The sequence below is a fragment of the Cynocephalus volans genome, chromosome 1 (genome assembly GCF_027409185.1).
Source record: "Cynocephalus volans isolate mCynVol1 chromosome 1, mCynVol1.pri, whole genome shotgun sequence".
NCBI classification, from domain to species: Eukaryota; Metazoa; Chordata; class Mammalia; order Dermoptera; family Cynocephalidae; genus Cynocephalus; species Cynocephalus volans.
Window position 1 is genome coordinate 121,866,642 of NC_084460.1, and position 23,384 is coordinate 121,890,025.

The window sequence follows — 23,384 nt, forward strand, 5'->3', positions numbered from 1 at the left end:
CCGCCCTGCAGGACTGTTGGGATTGGGTGAGATTGGTGCCCAGCACAATGTCAGGCACATACACCTTGTTGTTAAGTGGCACTGCTAGAGCGGACAGGACAGTGCTGCAGGAAGCTGCTGGTGGGCCTCAATCCCTCCTCCCCACCTTCTCAGGGAATTCTGCCATCTATCTCCTGCTGCTGTTATCCAGAAATCCCACTCACATACCCTTACCTGAAGATAATGGGCCGGCCTGGGCTTCTTGCTGTTCTTGGGGAAGGGTCTGTGTCTTCAGAGTGGGGAGACTGGCTTCCCTTTGGGAACTGAATGATGATGATGATGTTGACAGCTACTGCTTATTGAGTGCCTTTTATGCTGAACTGTCATTCAAATCCTCCCATTATCACTCCCATTTCACAGAAAAGGGAACTGAGGCCAAGAGAATGGAAGCATCTTACCCAGCCCACAGCTGTAAAGTGGCAGTGCCCCTGGATTTGTGGCAGGGTCACAAAAGTCTGATCCTATGATACCTGCCCCCCTCCTCCACTCCAGCCCTGGCTGAGAGTGTATCCATCACCTCTCAGTGTCAGCAGAGGAGGGCAGAGAGAACAGTGTTCCCTCTGAGATGTGGTTCTGGTTAGCTTTGCAGGATATAAGAGCCCCATTCCTTCCTTACCCCTGTATTAACACACTCATTACACAAACACATACACGCACACAACACACACATGTAATTGACTCACCACTATATACCTAGCATCTAGCTTGGCACATGGTAGATGTTCAGTAAATATATTTCAACTGAGTGAATGAATATATCCCCATTCCTTTTTTTTTTTTTTTTTTTAGAAAAGGTAATTTTATTAATATTATTGTTTTACTATCTATGATGTTGCAGAGCAGTTGGGAGGGAGAGGGAGAGGGGAAAGGGGAAGGAAATGTGATGGAAGAAGGAGGAAGGAGGAGGGGTGGGATTGAGGCCTGTGGCACCCCCCTCATTCCCACAGGGGTGATGGGGGGGCTTCCAGCGGGGGCTTGATCATTGCTGGGCTGGGTGCAGATGTCAGGGGTGTGTGGCAAAAGCCCTTGCCCCCCACTGTCCCAGCTCAGGAACCTGGGGCCCTTCTTGCTGCAGCTTGGTGGTGGTTGTTGGGCTGGTTGCATGTGTCGGGGGGGCATGGCGAAGCCCTCAGCTCCCCACTGCCCCAGCTCAGGAGAGCCTGTGGCACTTCCTGTGGAGGCTCAGTGGTCGCTGCTGGGCTGGCTGCGGGTGTCGGGGGGCCGTGGCTGAGGCCCTCAGCCCCCCCCGCACCGTGGCTCAGGTATATCCCCATTCTTGCCATTAAAATTGTTATGACTACTTTGAAATGGTTCTACAAACACACATATAAACACATTGATATAAATATGGCAAAATGTTAGTTACTGAACCTAGGTGGTTGGTATTTGGGGTGCTTATTTTACCATTCTTTGTACTTTTCTGTGTGTTTGAAATTTTCCGTAATAAAATTTTTTAAAATTAAAAATTTGTATATAATTACTTTCATGTCATTATTTTCTTTGTAAATATACACTCATGTAATTGCCTCATGTTCTACTGTATTAAACCAATTCTCACTGTTGTATGTGTAACTGGGTTTTTTTTATATGATTAGCTTTTGCTATAAATAATGCAATTAGTGTTCTTATATATAAAAGTTGGGCTGCATCTCTGATTCTTTCCCAATAACATATTTCTGAATGCAGGATTACTGGGAAAAGAGATGGGCTTTTTTTCAGAATCTCTTTGCCAAATTGCGTTCAGAAAGATTGTACCAATTCACCGCCCCCCCCCCCCCCCCCGGAGGGTATGAGCATGCTCATCACCATGGTCTCGGCAGCATTACATGTTATCTCTATTTTTGAATGTCAGTTTGGTTAGTTTAAAAAAATAATAGCTTGTTTGTAATTTGCACTCTTGGATTATTACTGGGGCTAGGCAGTGTTCATTTGTTTCCTGGTCATTTGTTTTACGTAGACTGTCCAACTCATAACCCCTGCCCATTTATCTGTCAGGCTGCTTTGTTCTTGTATGTATTTGAGTCCTTTGTTTTTGTTGCAAATGTTTTATCCCAGATTGTTATCCATCTTTTAATGTCATTGATTGTATGTTTTGACATACAGAAAAATCTTAATTGTATATGTCTGTGGTAGCAGGTGTCAGCTTTTTCCCTTGTCACAACAGCAGATCCCCTTCCCACCAGCCAACTCTGACAGCTCTGGAAGGCAAGAGGGCCCAGTGGTTATGCATCGGGCTCTAACGCTGGATGCCTGGGCTCAAATGCCGGTTCTCCCCTACTAAATGTGTGCCCTTGCACAAATTTCTTCTTCTCACTGTGCCTCAGGTTTCTAGTCCATAAAATAAGCATGATGAGCTTATCTGTCTCATAGTGTTGTTGTGAGGAGCAAATGAGCTATTTATTGTTTGTAAAGTGCTTAGAACAGTTCTTCACTTATAGTAAATGCTACATAAGTATTTGCTTTTATTGCTACCTACTGCAGTGAGCCTGTGAGTCTTACTATTGGGAAAGACATTTTGTTTGCAAAGCTAATACCTTATCAGTGAAAGAGAAAGCTGGGCTTGTCAAGCAGGGGATGTGCCCTGCTGTAAACAAAACTAGTCACTTTGTTACTTTAACTTGAACTTCAAAAGGTGTTTCCCTGTTTTATTTTTGTTAGATATTGTTAAATGTAAGCAGACTAATTACATGCCCCAGAGACAACACAGTTTATTTGTGTCAGTTTACCTGACTCACAGCATGGGACTAAAGAGTGTAACTGAATATCCAAAGAAAATAAACAGGAAAGCAAAAGCTAGGAATTGGCTTTCTCTTCAGATTAGCGGATGTTTGTCATATGCCTCCAATGTGTCAGGTACCAGGGGTTTCATGGTGAGTAAAATGTATTCCCCAATCTGGAGTTGTCCCAGCCAAGGAAGTCTCCCTCCTGGACTTGGAACCTGGAAGCAGTGTTTCTTAGGAGGTATTCCAGGTGACAGTGGTTGTCCAATGACTTTGACTGGAGTCTGACCACCCAGCTTCTCTTGACTGCAGCCTGTTTTTCCAGCCTGGTTTTCTAGCCTTTTCTATGGATTTTGGAAGCACCCCCAACCCGCATCTTCCTAACAAATCCCTTCTCTATTTATGAGAGCCAGAGTCAGTTTCTGTTGTTTGCAACCAAGAACTCAGGTTCATACCTGTAATAATTTCATTTTGGAATCAACCCTAAGGAAATCATCAGGAGATTTAGGTACAAATAGGCTCATCACAATGTTTATTAAAAGATTTAGAAACTGTCCAAATGTCCAGCAATGGGAATATAGTTACATAAGTCATATATCCGTATGATGGAATATTTTAAAATAAAATTGATTAAAAGCAATTTTCTCCCCTTATTTTAAAAAAATTTATGGGGAAAAATATTCCTATTTTTCAACTGATATATAGTATGCTCTCAAGCATGTAAAATATGCATTTTTCTATATTTGTAGAAACAAAATTGGAGGGAGAAGCACCACCATTCTGTGCAATAAAATTAGGGATATTTCCACATGTTTTCCTTTAGGCTGTGTAGCATGGCCAAAAGAGCTCTAGAACCTGATAAATGAATTCAACTCTCACGTCTGCCACTTAGTAGCTGTGTAATGGGCAAGTGATTTCACCTGTGTGAGCTCAGCTTTCTCATTTGCAAAATGATGTCTAAACCTATTTCATGGGGTTGTTCTGAGGATTAAAACAAATGAGACAGTGTATCCAGTGTATTGTACAGTGTCTGAAACAGAGTGGGTGTTCAATAAATATCATGTTATCTTTACATATTGGTATTTTCCAGGTCTTACAATGAAACATTTTTAAAGTTGAGAATAATTAAACTTCACGGAAGAGTTGAATGTGGCTACAGTGGATAGTCATCTGTTACTTCTCATGTCAGCCCCTTGGTTCCAGCTGACCTTGCCAGCCCCATTTATACCTTGTGCAGTTCCCCCAGGCCCTGGACCAGGAGTCAGGGCTTGAGGTACTGTCGCCAGTGATGGCATCATTTTGCTCTGCCTCCTTTGGCAAGCGATTCACCCTCTTTGGGCCTCAGTCACAAACAGAGGAGTTGGCCTGGAGAATCTTAAAACGCTCCCCCTTCTCTGACATTCTGTAACCTTAGATTCTTTTTGGCCATCTAGTCCCCAAAGGTAGAAAGTCTTGCCTAGCCTGCCTCCTTCCCTTCATTCAACCACAAACTTACCTCTTCACCCAGAGGCTTTGCCATGTTAACCCCGAACCACCTTCCTTTCTTTGAGTATTGATGCTATTTTTCTATAGCCTGTGAGCTCCTGCAGTTCAGGCAAAAGAAGCTTTTACCTTCAACCACACACGCCTAATGTAGATATTGATTCTGAAGGGTCAGTGGCTATTAAATACAGATTGTAGATAACTGTTGTAAAAACTCTGACCAGTCTCTCTGTTTTTGTCCCAGCTGTCTCTTTCCCAGGAGAAGGGAACAGTAAAAAGATGGGCAGTTCTCCACAGGTTTAGAGGAGTCAGGGTGTGGCCCTGGGGGCAGGTGTCTGGGACGGGCTAAGCCATGCCCTGGCATCTTGTGTGTAGGAGACACAGAGCCCCTAGTTCCCAGAGAGAGCTCCAGGTGGATGCTGACCTAACTGGGCACCTGCTCTGTGTAGAGGCCACACCACAGGCTGGGTGTGCAGATGCCTGCAGGGAAGACAGGGCTGTTTTTTGTCTGACCTGGTTCTCTTCCTTCCTTTTGCAGACCATGGGGGATGTGAAGCTGGCTGCCTCATCACATGTTTCCAAAACTTCCCTCAGTGTGGATCCCTCGAGAATTGGCTCCATGCCAGTGACGGAGGCCCCTGCTTTCATTTTGCCCCCTCGGAACCTCTGCGTCAAAGAAGGAGCCACTGCCAAGTTTGAAGGGAGGGTAAGAAGTGTAGCTGGATGGGGAGGCTTGGGAGAGGATGAGCGGGGTGGTAGCTCCTTCCCAAGCCTTTTCTCCAGCGGGCTGGATCTGGTAGAAGGCCTGGATTTCTTTTGGACCTTCATTTGAAGTGAATATATGCCACTTTGCTCTATTTCTTTTGTTTATGTGGGCTTTGGTCTGTGTTGGAGAACTCGGGGGTGGGGAGGGACAGTGCAAGTTGACCGTCCTGCGATATTTTGCTGTTAATGTAGGTTGAGTTCTGGGTACATGCTACCTAATTATAGAGGAAGACATGGCCTGGTGGCAGGAAGAATACAGCTTGTGTTTAAGTATGTGCCCTTAAATTTGGACAATTGGGAACTAACTGTAATTTTTCTCACCTTCTCCCTGGAAGGAGAGTTTAGTAACTGACCATCTCGTGTATCTACTTTGTCCACCCAGAGTAGTGGGGTGGGAGAGACAACCCCTTATTTCACTTCTTTCACCTTTTTCAAAGGAATCATGGTCTCTTGCCCAAAGCGGGCCTCCTTTTCTTCTTCTGCAAATGGGCATGATAATCCTTATCCTTGTCTACCTTTGCTAGTGCTTGGATCAAAGACTTTTAGCTTCTAAAGCATTTCTGGGGGTAGATCCCCTGTGATTAATCCCAGGACAAATATTACTTGTAAACCTCCCTGATGCCCATATGCATCAGGTTGATTTGATGTCCCTGTGACCTGAGCCAGCAGCTTACTAAAAGTCTTTCCAATTTTGCTTTACATTAGATAGTCTTCCAGCTATTCTTCAGTGTTCTCATCTCCTCCTTTGCTAATGGACCTGACCTAATAGTCCTTTTGTATCTTTTACCTGCAGAAGACTGTAGGGGGATGTTGGCGATGTTCCTGAAGGGCCTGTTTCTTCTCTCTGGGCCCTCCCAGGATGAGGGCTCTTTTCTGTCACCCTGACTCTGGTCCCCCCATCCTCTCATCCCCACAGCTGGCAGGAAAGGAGTGACAGTAAGAATCCCCAGGGGTTCAAAAATGACTTAGATGACCAGAGAAAGGAGTAAAGTAATAATTCATGCTACAACATAGATGAACCTTGAAACATTATATTAAGTGAAAGAGCCAGCCACAAAAGGCCACTTGTTGTATGATTGCAATTATATGAACTGTCAAGAACAGGCAAATACATGGAGTCAGGAAGTAGATAAGTGGCTGCCGGGGTAGAGGGAGAGACAGATGAGGAGTGAGTGACTGCTCATGGGTATGGAGTTTCTTTTTGGGATGATGGGAATGTTCTGAAATTAGAACGTGGTAGTGGGGGCACAACTTTGTGAAAATACTGAATTGTACATTTAAAAAATTAAAAATAAACATTTAAGAAATGGCTTAGAAAAACTGATATCTCTACACCCACCCTCCTGTACTGCTTCTGAGAGACAAACTCCTCCCTTGATTCAGGCAAACGTGGAGTTGAAGAGATGACTTAGCTTCCTTATGGCTTGATGACTTTGCTTCCTTTGTGGACTTTGGAGTCAGGAAGGAACTGTGCCTTTGAGTTATTTTATTCGGAATCTTCATAGACAAGCTCTGGCCAGGAGCCAGCACTCTAGAGTTCTTTGTTGTGCTGTATCCTCTGGTTGGCAAGTCAGACCTTTTGTGCATCTAAACTTTCCTTATCTGAGAAAAACAACTGGCTGTTTCTGTATTTCTGGTCCATAGGGTCTGAGAAGAAAAGTTGATAGGTAGTAGAAGTATACTTAATAAAGTCAAAACGCATAGTAATACAGTATTTTTCTTAAATGAGTTGAAATTCGCATATAAATTTAACCATGTTACAGTGAGCAATTCAGTGTCATTTAATGTACTCACATTGTTGACTGCAGTATTCTTAGAATATAGCATTCTGTATATGAAAATCTTATTTTGCTTATATTGATGAAATAGTTTACTTTGTATATTACATGTGGACTATATATTAAAATGAATGTGATCCTTATGAGTCAGACTGCAGTGCTGCTTTACCACTTACCACCTGACTGGTATTAACCCAGAATAGTGCCTTGGCAGCATACTGGTATATAGCATATACAGAGGAAAGACTATTCCAGAGAGATGTTCAGACAGAATGTCTGGCTAACGCACAGAGAGAAAAGCAGAGAGAGCTGTAAAAGAAAGCACGTAAACTAGTATGCTGCGAGTATGTATTGTTACTGTAGCAAAGAACACAAAGAGGCCTTTTGCATTAGGAAAGGGCTGCCTCAAATGATCCCAGAGTGAGGAAGCTGGTTGTTTGATACTGAAAATGAAGTTGAACAGGGGGTGTTCCTGATCTGGTGCCCTTAGAGAAGGAAAAAATAAGGTGATGGTAAGCTGTAGTGACATGGACTTTGAGCAGGAGTTGCTAGTTATAAAAGACTAAGCTCCACATGCAGTTACTCACTGGGCACAGTCAGTGGTGATCTGCCCCCAGTGCATGTTAACCTTCACTGCTGTGGCCACTGGACCCTGCCTGCAGCCAACTCCTCCCTTCAAGCCCTGGGCTGCATCCGGGTCTAGGTGCTTGTTCTGCACCAAACCAGTCCTGGTGTCAGTCTCTGGTTGACCTCAGGATCTCAGCTGTCTGGTAACTGGGCTGATTCAGAATCTCTTACAAGTGAGTCACTTTTTAAAATTACACCTTTAAACTACTTCCAGTGCCCAGGCCAGTCCCCATCACATCTGGCACGAATCCCTCTCTTCCTTGCCGCTGCACACAGGGCCTCTGCCTACTTCCTCCCCTTTCCTCTTTAAAGCTGCCAGCATCAGTGAGGGTACTAGGACTTCCTAGCTTCTTCTGAAGGGGGCACAGGGGCCCTCCCATCACTGAGAAACACAGTGGACACCACAGATGTAAGGAAGTTATGGTTCCCACCACTTTTTGAGCTGGTAATTGGAAATTGGTTCAAACTTGTGCTTTTTGTTTCTGTTCCTGAAAGAGGTAAAAACTTTGCCTTCTCTGCTCTCATTTCCTTTTTGTGCCTATTTTTAGGCAAGGACTTAAGGAACCCCTTCCTCCAATAAAGCTCCTCTTTCAATCAAGAAGACTTGGTTGACAGTGAGGTGGAACTCTAGGTGCCCCCTTGTGGTTCATGCCTTTTCTGAGAAGCTCCAGACTATTAAATGTTCATCTCTGTGGGTCTTAGTCCCTCATGACCTTTAGGACCTTTCTACCTTGTGGCAGATACTTTGGACAGCCAGCACATAGCCCATTACCAATTCCTTTTGTCCTTGTCCTTTTCCGCTAGAGACCACTATAGAGGCTTCCTTTGCAGCTAAGGGTGGCCCAATGACACTTTCAGGCTGAAGTCAGCTGGGGAGCTTCTGGGAAAGCTCTTGCTTTTCTGATTAAAAGAAAAGAAAAAGGCATCACTGGTGTTCTCATATTCCATCCCTCCCGCTGCTTCCTGCCTTGAATATAGATATAGTGCTTGCTGCTCTGGCAGTCATATTAAAACCACAAGGCAATAAGCCTGCATGCTAGGAATTGGTTGGGTGGCATGCGAACAGCAATGGAGGGAGTGTAGAGACCAGCAGCTAAGAGACAAAAATCCTAAGGCTTAAAGACTTTCCCAGATAAGATCTTTGGCTGTAGTTATTCACACAGGAAATTTTGCTGATAAACACCTAATGAGATGCATGTGGAGACAGTATCTCCTTAAATGATGAGAATAATGGGAAGAAGACAGCACAAAGAAGAGCTGGAAAAAAACTCTTTTAGACCCTTACCAAATCTACTAACAGTGATAGGGGTGCCTTATTCTGAGTTGAATGTGACCCTGCAGTTAAATCATTCGAGAAGAATTCATTCTTCCCTTGAATCGGCAGGGCCTTGGGTTTATGAGAAGAAGTCAACCATATGGAGTTAAGTGGTGAGTTATTGTCATTATGGAGCAACTACTGTTTGATCAGCGTCTACTGATTTGGCCAGAGCTACTTCCTGTGTTTTTGGCTCTACCAGCTGAAGCTCGAGGAGATTATATTTTCAGAAATTCAAAAAACTTTGGCTCTTTATCTCACTAGAGATATCTTTAGACCCAGGCAACCAAAGCGCCTCCCCTGAGCCCACATTCTAGAAACCCCTGTTCCTTCGTCCAGCTGCACCCTTTCTACAGAGCAAGGCACCTGTCTGCCCAAGGGGTGTGCGCACTGGAGCCAAACCATCCCCCATCTGCTGGGCACTCAGACTCAGGAATTTTCTACCAAATGGCCCTGAGCACACATCCAAGGTCTGTGTGGGCCTCTTCCCATGAGAAGACGTGGCTAGGCCTGAGTGGCATGATCAAGGGGCAGCCATTTGCTTAGGGGGACAAGAAGGCAGATGAAGCTGGGACATGGGGCTCTGTTGTCTGCTCACATGTCTAGGAGGACTCCCACGGCGCCGGATGCAAGCAGGGTGGGAAGGGAAGTTCATAGGACCACGCCACTGCTTGGTGTGCATTGCTGGGCCTCAAGGGTGGCTGGGGGCTTCCATGCACAGACAGCCAAGGCCCCCCAAATGTTAGGGGCTGACTGGAACACCTTTGGCTGTTGTTCTGTGGCCCATGCCGGGGGGTGGGGGTGGCAGTGGCTGAAGTGCTGATGGGCTGCTTCCCCCACCAGAGCCAAGTATGGAAGACAGCAATGGTGGGAAAAATACTGAAATTACTGGACATTTCTTCCCCTCTGCCCAGGAATTTATTCTTATCAGAAAAAAGCAAGCATGGTGATACACTGTGGCTGTGCTGTTAATCAGATGAGCTAATACTTTAGTGCCTCATGAGAAGAACAACCCAGATGAAGTTTCAGTCCAGACACTGCTGTCAGAGTTTACTGAAGTGGACTTCATGACAAAGGGCTGACCCTGGCCTCAAGGCATGTTTGTGTTTAAGCCGTGGAGAGTGGAGGAAGGGAGCATAAGACCTGACCCATAAAAGCATGAATAATGCTCAATTTCCACTTCAACCGATGGTAGCATCCTTCTCCCAATAACTTCTTCCCAGTTCACTTCCAACTCAGAAGCAGTCAACTGCTGTGTTTAGTGCTTTGAGAAATTTTAAGGAAGTGTCTGGCCTGCTTTCTGTCCTCAATAGTCTTAATAATGTGGTTCTGGAAAAAAAACATGTGTTCATAAAACAGCAGGTTATGATACTATATAATTTGATGCTTGAATTAGTGCAATAAATAGTTTGTATTGTAGGAATTTAGAGGAGACTAAGATGAGGCTTGGAGTGGTTTCCTGCTTCTGCCCTTCCAGTCTGTCCTTCCTACTGCTACTTAAGTGCAGGTCTGGCTGTGCCACCCCCTGCTCAATGTCCTTGCCCCTTGGGTGGCTCCCCTGGCATGAGGTTCCTCAGCTCTGCTTTAAAAGCCCTTTATGACCATTCCCAGCTCTCCAGCACTGTCTCCTCTCCTCCCTTCCTTCCTCTAACATATCTGAGTTCTGGTCTTCCTCACTTGGCCCACATACACACCACACAGATACTCCGTTCTAGCATCACTTTTGTGGAGAAAGGGTAAACAAGAAAAATATTTATCTTCCCAATTGATTTGGAGTTAGGAATGGGGCAGAGTATGATAGGAAGGGAACAAGCATTTGTTGATGGTCTAGTCATTTTATCCTGGTGGCAAGGTAGCTTTTATCTCCATTTTTTGTAGAGGAAGGACCTAGGGACTCAAAGTGATTACAAAACTTGTCAAGGTTACACCAGTGAGCGATGAAGCCAGTTCTTTTGGATCCAAATCTTGTGTTCCTCACATCATGTGATGCTACCCCTTTGACATGTCTCGTCTGGTTCCTTGAGGTCAGCAACCATTTCTTATTTACCTCTGTGCCCCAGGAGTATCACTATGCCTGCCACATAGCAGGTGCTCAGTGCATGTTTGGCTCCAGTGAGGAGAACCCAGGAGAACCCGTAGTGCCTAAGACTCCAGGTGTCTTGCTGTCAAGTGCATAGGGATTGGCCCCGTGCTTCTGTGGGGTCCTAGCTCCCATTACCCCATCACTACTCCCTGCCTGGCTTTTGTAGGGCCCCACATCCCTGCATTCCTGCTCCCTTCTTTTCCTCAGGCCATGCCTGTACTGAGAATTCCCTTTCTTCTCTCTATCTTGCTCAGCCTTGAGATTGATTTAAACTCTACCTACTTCAGGCTACTTTCCTTACCTATGTTTCTTTTTAAAGCATTTTATTAGAGTTCAGAAGAGCCATGGTTATAGGATGTGGAATATTCCCAATAATCATATAAGATCATTCCTGAGTTATAGTCACAGGAAAGAGCTGACTCTTTTGGCCTTTTAAAAATGTATTATTCACTAATCATCACTGTGCCTATAACTTTATTATAAAGAAAAAATTATTTAAATCTTAAGCTATTTTTAAAACAAAAATTCAAACAAAGTGAGAAATTTATTTGCCTTGACCCTTACTTCTACTTTCCAGAGGCGGCCACCATTAACAATTTGGGTATCCTTCCAGAAATGTTCTATGGAAATATAAGCCTGTATCTGCATATCCTTTTAAGTACACAAATGGGCTCCCCCCTCCCAACATACATATATATACTGATCTGTAACTTGATCTTTTTACCTAACATCTTTTGGCATTTTTTCTTTTCCACGTTAGCACATAGATCCACCTCCCAAATCTAATCCTGAGCTTTCTAATCCTCAATTGTTCTTTCTTTTTAACTCCTATAATATTTACATATATGGCTTATTTTTACTTTTTATCAATTTGCAATTTAATCAGTATTTGTTTATTGTCTTATGCTTCCTCAATAACAGTGAATTGTTCAAAGTCTAGAGTTACATTGTCAGTAGAATAGTCACTAGCTATATGTGGCTATTTAAATAAAGATTAAATAAAATCGAAAATTTAGTTCCTCAGCCATGGTAGGCACATTTTAAGTGCTCAGTAGCCACATGTGGCTAATAGCTACCATGTCAGGCAGAACAGATTATTGAGCATTTCCATCAACACAGGAAGTTCTTTTGGATAGGGCTGATCCAGAACATTCTTATACTTAATTCAGTTCCTATATATCGGTGACCACAGCTAAAAGATACATTGAAAATACTGGCTGAGTATCTCTTAACTGAAATACTTGAAAGGAGAAGTGTTTCAGATTTTGGATTTTTTCAGATTTTGGAATATTTGCAGATGCTTAATCCAAAAATCCAAAATGCTCCTTCGAGTGTTATGTTGGCGCTCAAAAAGTTTTGGGTGTTAGAGCATTTTGGATTTTGGATTTTTGGATTATGGATGCTCAACCATAGTTCTTTCCACTCACCATAGAAATAAGACATTAAATTCTTGAGAATTTACTTAGGTCATAATACTCATTCAAAGAAAAATGTAATCTTTTGATGAGAGAGATGTCTTCTATCTTCATTGAACAGTGCTAACCTTGGTATCCTAGCGAGACTGAATGTGTTCTTCAAATTTCCACAGCTGTCTATTTCATGTGGCTGGTGGTAGCTGCCTGAGTGTCATAGAGTTCCTGAAGTATTCAAAGGAAAAGAGGTAGAATGGGGAATGGCAGGACAAGTATTACTGAAACTTTACAATTGTCAGCAGTTGTTGGCCACTTTGGGTTCAAAATGGTGTACTGAACACATTTATTAACTTCCCTTCCTTCCAAATATACCATTGAAATGAACATGAAGGTTCAAAAGAATTAATTCCAGAGCTTGCACTAAAAAAACAGGAAAGGGGCATTAGTGGAAGAGAGATTTCCTTGGGATTGCATCGAAAGACCTGTCAGCTCTGTCTACCGGAACAGATAAGGAGTGTTTTAGTCAGTTTTGTGTTGCTACAACAGAAATACCTGAGACTGGGTAATTTATATTCCTTTTATAAAGGAACGAGGTTTATTTGGCTTACAATTCTGGGACAGCTGCATCTGGCACGGGCCTCAGGCTGCTTCTACTCATGGTGGAAAAGCAGCAGGCAGCCGGCGGGTATAAGCAGATCACATGGCGAGAGGAAGCGAGAGAGAGAGAGAGAGAGAGAGCGAGAGAGAGAGAGAGAGAGAGAGCGAGAGAGAGAGAGAGAGAGAGAGAGAGAGAGAGAGAGAATCTGCCCCCATGACTCAATCAGTTTCCAACACTGCCACAAATTTCCACATGAGTTTTGGAGGGGACAACACATCCAAACTCCATCAAGAGGTGAAGCTTCAGCAGAAGGGAGAGCCATATATTTGAGATGAAAGGATATGGAAATTAGCAATGGACTTAGGACAGAAATCAGGGTGATTAAAGAATGGACTGTTTACTGAACATCTAAATGGAGAAAATTGAAACTCCTAGTGTAGATATTAGTCAGTATCTCAGAAAAATATCTCTTTACATTTCCATAGGGTAAAAATGTGTTGGACGTGCTGTCTGTCCACTTGCTCCATGGCCACTCATTGTAAGTGACCACTGCCAGTAGATGTGCCCCACATGGAGCTTGCAGTGAACCCTCACACTCAGGCAGACAGGACTACACCCAAGGGGTGGAAAACCCACAGCAGCTACCTACGTTTAGAAACTAGTTCTTCACTCATTGATTGTGAACAGTGAATTCATGGCCACCAAATGTTTGAAGACAACATTTATACAGTATAATATTGCTATCAATGAAAATTGTTCTTCTGTTTTTTTAAATCAACCTGTAGACAAAGCTCAAAAGTGTTAATTATAGTTACAGAAGTTAAATTCTGTAAGCTTTGGCCAGCCAAAAGTAAAGGAATGGTGAAGGGCAAAGAAGAGGCAGGAAAAGAGAGGAAGAGAAAAATATATGGACATTAATGTCCTCATCTTACACAGTGAGAAATGGAGAGATACCATTTAAAACAGATGGGTCAAATAACAGAGGTTTAAGTATATGGCTTAAAACCATAAGGACAGAGGTAAAAAATGGTCAACTCACGGGTCGTATTTGGCACATGAACCTTTTGTGTTTGGCCAGCAGTGTTCTCAAAAAGTTTCAGCTAAGGTTTACAAATGGAAAGCTTTCTACAGTCAATCCATTTGTAAATGGCTTTTCTTAAAAAACAAGATCTGGCAGTAGTTGCCCATGGCAACACTTGCTCGGTGGGCGCTGCTCTCTGTGTCTAGACGTGTCTTTTCTAGGTTGCTATAGTCCTCACCATTCCCAGCTGTCTCCCAATACTGAGAGCAAGTGCCTGTCGCCAATACTAACTTTGCCTTTTCCCTAGCCATGTCTGTATTCAAAATGGGAAAGCAGAAGACAGACAGGAGGGACCTCGTAACATTTCATGTCCCAGCCCACTTTGCATAGTTGTGTTTCTTGCCCAGACCCTATAGGCATTTAAGTTTGTGGTCTTGCTGTAAATGCCCAGTAGACGATCTGAAAATCAAAACAGGACTGGCAAGAGGGAGGCAGTATAAGTCAGAGAAATTCTTCATCATTCATAGTGGGACTCCACTAAGTGCTGTCTAAATTCTAGAATCAAGAAATAGACATAGAGCATATTATCTAGAATTATGGAGTTAATGGTAAGAAGAATTGAAAGATGATTTCAAGGGTTATATCTGAGAAGTGATACTATTGCTGGAAGGGGAAAGAGTAAGAGGGAAAGACACCTTTTGCCATTTTTTACCCTCAATTTTCACCTTTTATTTTATATACTTTCTTATTGCTTGATTTTTTTTTAAAACAGTAGATAGGAATTATTTCAGTAATTTTCTAAAGCACAATAAAAATGCTCATAAAAAGACTTGGTATCACTGTCTGAGTTCAGTGTCCAGATTCTATTTGATAAATGGTCAGAGATGTGTATATAGTGTACATTGAAAGAAACATAGGCAAAATCTGGCCATGGAAAGATATATGACATTGGATCAAAATATATGACACAACACTGCTGGCAATTAAGCAAATTGAAATTAAAATACCTTTAAAGTATATATGTACCTGAAAAACTAGGAAAATAGAAGATAACAGGAGCCCACTGTTGGGGCTATAGGGAAACAGGTGAAGTTTCCTTTGCTGGAAGCAGTGATACTGGTTCAGCCTTCTTGGGGCTCAGACAGGCAGAATGTTACAGGGGCAATAAAACCATTGATATGCTTTGCCAAGAATTCTGCTTTTGACACTATGGCTTAACTCTTAAAGGGGAAGAAAAAATTAGTTGGTACGAAGATGTTCAGAGCACTATTTGTAACAGCAAAAAAGGAACTAGTTTGTTCTCAAAGGGAGATCATTAAAGAAACATCAGTATGGCAGATATTATGTAATCACATACTTGTCATTTTTGGTAGCTGCATCCGTAAATGGAAACGTGTGTGAACAACATAAAGTGGAAAGAAAAGTAGAACAAGGACACTGTGCACAGTCTGATCACAACCACTCGAAAGTATTGATGTGTTCACTACCTAAAATTAGAAGAGGAGCTGGAGCCATGTAACTAGAATTATTTTTTGTTGTAAATTCTATAAGTGTCTGTATTTTTTAAAATTCTCGGTGATAGTTTACCTATCAGGGAAGAGAAGGCTGGTGCTATCTAGATACATATGTCTCTCTACTAATAAGGCCTTTAGGCTCCTATTGTTTTAACGTGTTTCCAATTATCTTGACTGCCTTGAAATGGAAACAAATTTGAGTGGCAAAACAAGCAATGAGAGAAGGAGAAGCTCAGTTAAGGTTGTCTTGCTCTCACTGTACACTCAGAGTGGCCAGTGGGACAAAGAATGAAGTGCTGGGCTTGGCGTCAGTCAATGAAGGTCTCCACAGGCATGGGAGATATCGTTAACGTCTGGTTCTTTTGTTCACACGGATACAATTTCTGCAGAACCCCAGGTGTTCAGATTCCTTACAACATGCAATTTCCTTCTAACTTAAATAAAGTTAATAATTAAGATGCTACTTTCATAAAAACTTACGAACATGAGTTGAGTCGTTTGTGCTCTGGACCCTGGGAATACAAAGAAAAACAAACCATGATAGCCATAGTCAGTGATCTTGCAACTAATGCATTATCAGTTTTGTTAACAGAAAACCTTTTTCTCCTCTATGAAGTCCTTTTCAGCCCTTCCGGCCCATTGTATTCTTTTTCACTGCCGCATTCTAGGAGGGTTATATTCGGCACTCTATAATTTAGATTTTAATTTGATGATTAACATAGCATGTTGTGGAAAGAGCCCTGGATTGGGGTTCTAGTTCCTACATAGTTGCCTTAAAACTTTTGACAAAACCACTAAACCTCCCTGAGTCTCAGATTCTTTCTTATAAAATCATGATTTAGATGATCCATAATAAGGCCCTTTGAGATCTGAAGTTCTATGATTTATATCTTGCAGTGTGTGTTCTCTATTCCACATGTCTGATTTTTATAAAATGAACCTCAGTGCCAGTTCCTAGTAAAGAGGGATTTGGTAAAAAGAGATTATTTGTTCAGCCTGTAAATTTTCTAAATATTAGTCTCTTGCCTCATTAACATAATGTTCTGCTTTTATTTAAGATAAATTTTGAGTGTTTTTGTATTTGATTCATTCAACTAATGCTTGTTGAGCACTTTGAGCTAGGTACTGTGTGTGTTGTTTAGAAATGGAAGTGTCTGAAGAGTGCTGGACCACCATTTGTGAACAGTGTTACAGTTGAGATCTACAACTCAGGTTGGGAGTAGGAGCAAACAATCTTGACAGTTGTTCCCATCTTTAACGTTTTATTATTTTATTCAGTGCCTATTTGTATCTTGGTGTTTCTTTGAATTTTGTTCTGCTCACATCTTATTTTTAATAATATACCATACATTTGTATAGCATTTTATAGATACTAAGCCCTTCTTGGTTTGTTAGAGGGTACTAAATACCCGCCTTTCATCCCTCAGCACTTGGGAAAAGAGATAGAATTAGAGTGAAATATATGCACGGAGGGTCAGTGACCCTCAGAACATAGCACTCTCCAGGTGAGCTCCATTGCAGAATGCAGCCAGGGGTCTAATCACCTTCTCTGAATTAAATCTATCAACTTGCTGGCCTCACCTGAGGGGTGAGATTCTGCCCAGAGGGCTGGGCTACCTCCTAGTCCAGGCGCTCCTTCCTTAGCCCCTTCCAGGCTTCATCTACTGGAAGTTTCTTCCCAGCAAGCGGGTTTGAGCACTTCTCTGGCAAGAAGCCTCCTGCAGTTTTGAGTTAGGCTCCCTGCCTGGCATTCAGCTTTCTCTGAATGTGGGGCCAGTCCCCTGGACACGCACTCTTTCCAACTGCCCTGCTACTCGGGCCCATGCCAAGCCCCACGATCCCTGAGCAGTCCTGGGCTTTGTCTTTCAGACTTCTGTCATCCTTTCTAACTGGAGTCTGTACCTCACATCTGTCAGAGTGCCACTCAGGCTCTTTCAAATGTCACCTCTTCCAGGGAGCTCATTCCGCTTCTTCTCGCCAGTTGTAGTCTCTTTCCTTCTGAACCACCCTGGAGCATTTTTGTGCTGCATATTCTGCTTCATGTTCTGGTTATTTAGGTGTTTGTCACCAGAGTGAGAGCCCTTTGAGGACGATTTCTTACCACGTTTGTGTTCTTCAAGCATGGAGGATGGTGCCCTGCCCACTAAGTCTTGGTTAAGTTATAGCTGAGCAAGGATGGATTTAAATATGCTGGGGCACTGCAGCCAGCCTGGTGATGCCAAAATTTGGTCCTTTGCAAACTTCTTTGCTTGACAGTTTGTTGATTATCACAGGGAGCTGGCTTCCCTTAGGAACAACAGCATGATATGTAAGAAGGGTTGGTCTGGTGGTCATGTGCCTGGGTCTTGGTTTCTAACTCACTCTGACCTCTAGACTTTAGTTTCCTCATCTATAGAATGAGGAGGTCAGAACAGATGACTCTGATGCCCCTTCCTGCTCTAACATTCCAAGATTCTGTAAAAATAAAATTTAAACAAGATTTTGGAGTAAGGACCTAGTGATTTTATTAGCATGCTTCCCAGTTGACCCCCAATGCTACATGAAAGTTGAGACACACAAGAGGCTGACTCGAGTGAGTAGTTTGCAGGTTAATTCAGTTCAGTAAACACTAGCTGTATGCAGGATATTTTGTAACCCTGGAATAAAAAGATGACAGAACCAAGACACTGTCCCTATAGTGTGTCCTTGTTTAAGGGTTCACATCCTCAAATTGCTGAGGCTTTAAATACATACCCCTACACGCATTACTCACACACCAGCCTTGAATGCTGATGCTGTCAGGGAAGATAGCAAGTGTGCTCTGCTGCTACACATCAGGCCTGTGGCTCCTTTAGGTTCAGTCCCTATCCTTTGCCTCTGCCCAAGAACACTGAAGTGAAAGGGAGTGTGTGTGGGGGGGGAGGTGGGGGGGGTGTCGAGTGTTGGCAAATAAGTGCCTGTGTCCTGGCAGCTGGTTGAGTGGTGGTGAGGATGAGAAATAGGCCCACCCTTTTTTCTGTCCTTTGGTGACACACTGAGTCCCTGAGCAACTCTAGGAGATACAGTCCCTCTCCCTCAGAAACCTCCTGCAGGACTTGGGAAGCACAGGGCAGTGGAGGCGGGGTGGGGGCCTTTTGAGAGCTGGAGTTTAGATGGTGGCAGGCACAGAGTCCCAAGCCTGGGAGGGAAGGTTGTCTGTGAAGTGTGAAGGACTTGGCTCAATGTGGCCCCGAAGCCTGACAGGGGAATGAAAGAAAAATGAGCCTGGAAGAGTTGGAGCCAGGAAGGCAAGGGAAAATCAGATCAAATCTGGATGCTGATTTAAAAGGCATTAAGCTGAGGGCAGCCAGGCATCTGAACATACTTTCCACAGCCTGTCACGCTGGGCTTTCATCATCCATGGGCAGCGAGGCGAAGGCCAGACTGTGGAGACCAGGGCCCTGGGCTGCCCCCCCACAGCCAGAAGCTCAGGGGCAGGCACAACCCCATCGAACACCGTCTTCTGTTGGGCTGGAGGACAGGGAGCCTTGCCTCCATTAAGTCCAGAAAGGAGAAGGAAGGGACTGTTTTCAGAGCAGTCTAGCACCAGTCAGTCCCCCTACATATAATGAACGCTGGTACTTGATTAGTGAATTATCCCAGGCAGAGCTCTTTTGTAATAAAGTCAAATCAACTCCCACCCTTTCATTTTTAGCAGCCAAGACAGGGCTATTTGGACTTTGGGGTGAAATTCTGGATACCTTAGTACCTAAAGTACCAAGTCATCAGTGAGTCGTTAGTGGAGGCACTTCATGAGAGTGTTTCTCAAAGTGAGGTTCGTGAGAATCCATTGGGAGCTTGTAGGTTCTGACCCAGATCCACCAAGGTGAGACAGGAATCTGCATTTGAGCACACCGTCCCCAACCATCTTATTTTATAAGCCTCACTAAAGTGAGGGCTGTTAGTCTCCAAAGATGTAAACGAAGGTCACAGCTGCAGGTTTCAGCTGCCCGTGGGGATTGTGTGGGAGGTGGCTGGCAGTGAAGAACAGGCGGCTGGACTTCTGCATGTCGTCCAGTTTCACATCTGAGAGTGGCATGTCTCTCAATCTTATGTCATGGCAAGAGGTTCTCTACTGGTGGGCTGCTCAAGCACATGGTTGACTCATGTAGATCAGTGTTCCTCAGCCTTTTTTTCCATTATGCTCCCCAGGAGCCCCCCAGTGAAAATTTAATACCACAGATTTACTCTATATCTGTTTATGTACTGTAGTATGTGTATGTATGTGCTTTATATGTAGAAAGAGTAAGATTTTTGCCCCCTCCACAAGAACCAATTTCTATCACCCTTAGGGGTGATACCACTCCTGTTGAGAATGCATCATGTAGGTTAAATTTTATGTTTAGAATCTTCTACTGGAGTGGAGGTGAGGGATCAGAAAAGAGCAAAGGGGAAGTATGGGTAGGAAGTAATAAACCTGGGGTAAGAATAGCATATAGAAATGAGTGCTGCATAGTCTTGTATAGTTGCTAGAGATGGGATACAGATTTGACTATAAGCTTACTAGAATTCATGATCAGATACAAGAGCCATTTTGTCCTTAAAAAATGAACCCATTTGCTCAAGAGATGCAATCACAGGACATAACTAGAAGGATCTCTAGAGATTGCATGTACATGTGGTACATACATATTTACCTGTGCGTAAATAAGGGAAGCTGTCTGGATTTTAAAGGCAGTAGGAGATGCTATTTGAGCTGAAAAGTGGAGGACCCAGGCTCTGTCACTGTTCTCTGCTCCCCTGAACCAGATCTCCACTGTTGTATTGTTTCTGAAGTGTCTTGGGCCCTTACTAGCTGCTCTTCACCTCACCTCCCTGTGGCCGTCAGATCTCTATGTCCTATATTCAGTCATGCTCCCTGAACCCTTTGTTACCCGCTCCAGGTGAGGGACGTGACCTTTCCAAAGTTTCAGGAGTGGAAGGGGAGTGACAGGCAGGACTCGAGCTATGGCAATTGTGGGTAAATACCTCCAGGAGGAGGCCCAGTTCACCTTGACCTCTTCTTTAGGGAACTGCGGCCAGCCCTGTGCTTGTAAACATGTGCTTGCCAGAGCTCAAATGATCATAAAATATCAGGGCAGGAAACCAAGAACAGCTCCGAGCAGCGGGGCGACGGAAGAGTAGAAAGAACACAGATGTTGCAGCCAGGATCTGGATTTGAATTTCTTCTGCTCACATTCTCTAGCCCCATAGGTGAGAAGAGAATAATAATTCCCCCTTGACAGCATCGTGGGAGGGTTGATGCAGTAGCAGATGTGTCTCAGCACACAGCAGTTGCCTAATACAACAGTGGGCATTATGCTAGCAATATGACCAGGATCACCAATCTGTGCAGAACACCACTCTAAAAATCTTGCTTTGAGAATATTTTAAAGTAAAAATACAATATGCTACTTAAGAAAACTTAGAAAAGCAAAAATAGAAGGATGGTTAAAACTATCTATGGTTCTGCTTTGCTGTACAGTCACTGTCATTTTGTTTGGTAGTTCTGTCTTGTATTTCTTTTCTCACCTTGGGGTTTCTTTTGTTTTTAATGTAGGGTTAACTAGTATTTACAGGGCCAGGGTGGCTTGCTGGAAGATCACAGCCTTGGAGTAAGACTTTGTTTTTAATTCAGTCCCACCCTTTACTAGCTGTGACCTTGGGTGATTTGCCTAGTTTCTCTCTAAGTCATTTTCCTACCCATAAAATGGGGATAATACTACCTATATTATGATATTATTTAAATGAAAATGTCTTTGTTGCATATGTAATATAAGTGCTTATGTAATGTAAGTCTTAACTGAGATTGTTCATACTGTTTTGTATCCTGCTTTTTTTCACCTGCCATATCAGTCATTTTTCAAATCACTCTGTCAACATAATTTTAATGGTTAATATTCTGTTAAATTTGATATGCTATCATTTATTGAATCATTTCTCTATTGGCAGTTATTTTGGTTGTTTCCAATATTTTCTTTTATAAATTAAATTCAGATGAACATCTTTATAGATGAAGCTTTTAATTCCATATTAAATATTATTTCCTTGAGATTGACTAGTTAGCAGTAGAGAGATTAATGCGACAAAGGATCTGGGCAGTTTTAAGCCCAAGTGCTTTCTAAAAGGCTAATCTCTGGCTTGCACGGCCATCAGTACGGGATGAGACCTAGCACAGTTTTCCTGGCTCATCCATTCCCTGATCTGTGAGATTCAAAATCACCTTGCTAATTTGAAGCACCTCTCTCCACCGGCTTCTTGCCTCAGCTCACAGTCTGGTTCTTCCTTGTATCTGCCAAACTGCTCTTCTAGCCATAATCCTTCACTAAACCTCATATGCATCTGCCGTCCAGCTTGGCCTCCTTGTCCTGGTGCCACATGGGGACCACGGGGCTTGTGCATACTGGGCAATTGGGAGGCCAGGAGGCAGGAAGGCAGAGGGTCCGGTCAGAACCTGAGACCCATAGTAGGGTCTGCTGCAGTGGCAGGAGAGGCGAAAAGCAGCAAGCAGACTCAGAGGTCAGACCTCTCCATCCAAGTGGTCAGAAAGCTCAAGATAGCCCAGGGGTCAGAAGACTGATGTGCCTAGCACAACACCTGATACATAGTAGATGAGTAAGAAATGAAAACTGAAAGCTGTACAGTGGGAGAGCGAAGATGCAAGGTGCTCAAGTAGAGCTGTGACCACACAGGGAATCATCATCTTCCCAGAGGGCACTGACATTGACTGATTGATTCAGGATGTGAGGGACTCATAGGTCCAGCCACACAGGGTCAAGCCTTGAACTACACAGTAGTTTGTGTTTCTCTTTTTCTCTTCTCCATACATTATAGACCTGGCCCATATATTCATTAATTTAATCTTTCCATTGGAATCATATATGTATTTGGAGTATATTTGTCAATTTGTCTTCCCTGGGCCCCAGACTAGGAGCCCTCAGGTGGAACTGTCTCCCCCAAGAGAAAGAGAGCTTCCTAGAGAGAGGGAGCTTCTGAGTGTGGGTGCTACACCTGCTATACTGACTCTAAATGGCTATGCAGCAAACATTGGGCTAGGTCCTCAGAGACATGAAGTACTGAAGACTAAGTTCTTGCTTACTAAGCATTGATGCAGCCCAATTGAGGTACTAACATGTATGTGCACACATACACTTTCACTAAACTTATATTGATTTTATAGGATTTACCGTGTTGAATCTGTCTTCTACACCTCCTCTACTATAGTAGGCACTCCTTGGGGGTGGGGACTAGTCCTTAATTGTCTTTGCATCCCCAGTGTTGCACAGTAGCAGAGGAGTGTGCTATATAAGCCTTTGTCCAGTGAATGAACAGACTCTAGTTTATGAACATGACTCTATACTCTATGGTGAGTGTGTAAAATACTATAAAATGCATAACAAAAGTTATAGGCAAGAAGCATTCAGAAACCTCTTGGAGAAGGTGGGGTCCATCCTAGGCCTTTTTAGGAGTCATTAATTTATTCAATTACAAAATAAGGGTGTGGTGTTTAACAGTGCTCTCAAAGAATACTCCCTGGGGGCGCTGGTGAAATATCTGACCAAACAGCTAACGTCTAGGCATAATATTTGATACTTGGAACTTTCCTCTCCATGATCCTATTTGACTCCCCTGAAAGGTAGTGGGCTATAGTGGAATAAACCTAAATTCGGGACCTCGTGCTAACTATTTGTCTTTCTTGAATTTCATTTTTCTTACCTATAAAATTAGCATAGTAGTGCTGAACTTAGAGGGCTACTGGGAGGATTAAAGGAAATGATGTGCATAATATGGCTTATGGTCCTGAGGCCAAATGTCCAGCCCCCCATCCCTGTATAGCAGGAAGAGGAGTGCTGCCTCTGTGATGCAGTCTGCACTGACCCTGCTAAAGTGTTGCTACCCCGGCCTGATCTGCTTTTAGATTTCTTGGGAGGAGAGTTGAGAAGTGACAGGAAAAAGGTTTCATGTGCCGTTCACGAGTTAAGAGAATATTACTTAATTGTGGGTTTCATGGAAAACATTATGTGAGGTTGGTT

At 43.3% G+C, this 23,384-nt stretch overlaps 1 protein-coding gene across 7 annotated transcripts in view; it reads left to right on the forward strand.

Annotated features, from left to right (window-relative positions):
* The first annotated feature begins 4,782 nt into the window (after positions 1-4,782).
* MYLK (myosin light chain kinase) overlaps positions 4,783-23,384 on the forward strand; it is a 179,610-nt gene continuing 161,008 nt past the window's right edge. For all 7 annotated transcript variants that reach the window (XM_063075060.1, XM_063075031.1, XM_063075041.1 and 4 more), the window contains exon 1: positions 4,783-4,947. In XM_063075060.1, coding sequence (XP_062931130.1) covers positions 4,783-4,947 — 165 coding nt within the window. The remainder of the gene's footprint in view (positions 4,948-23,384) is intronic.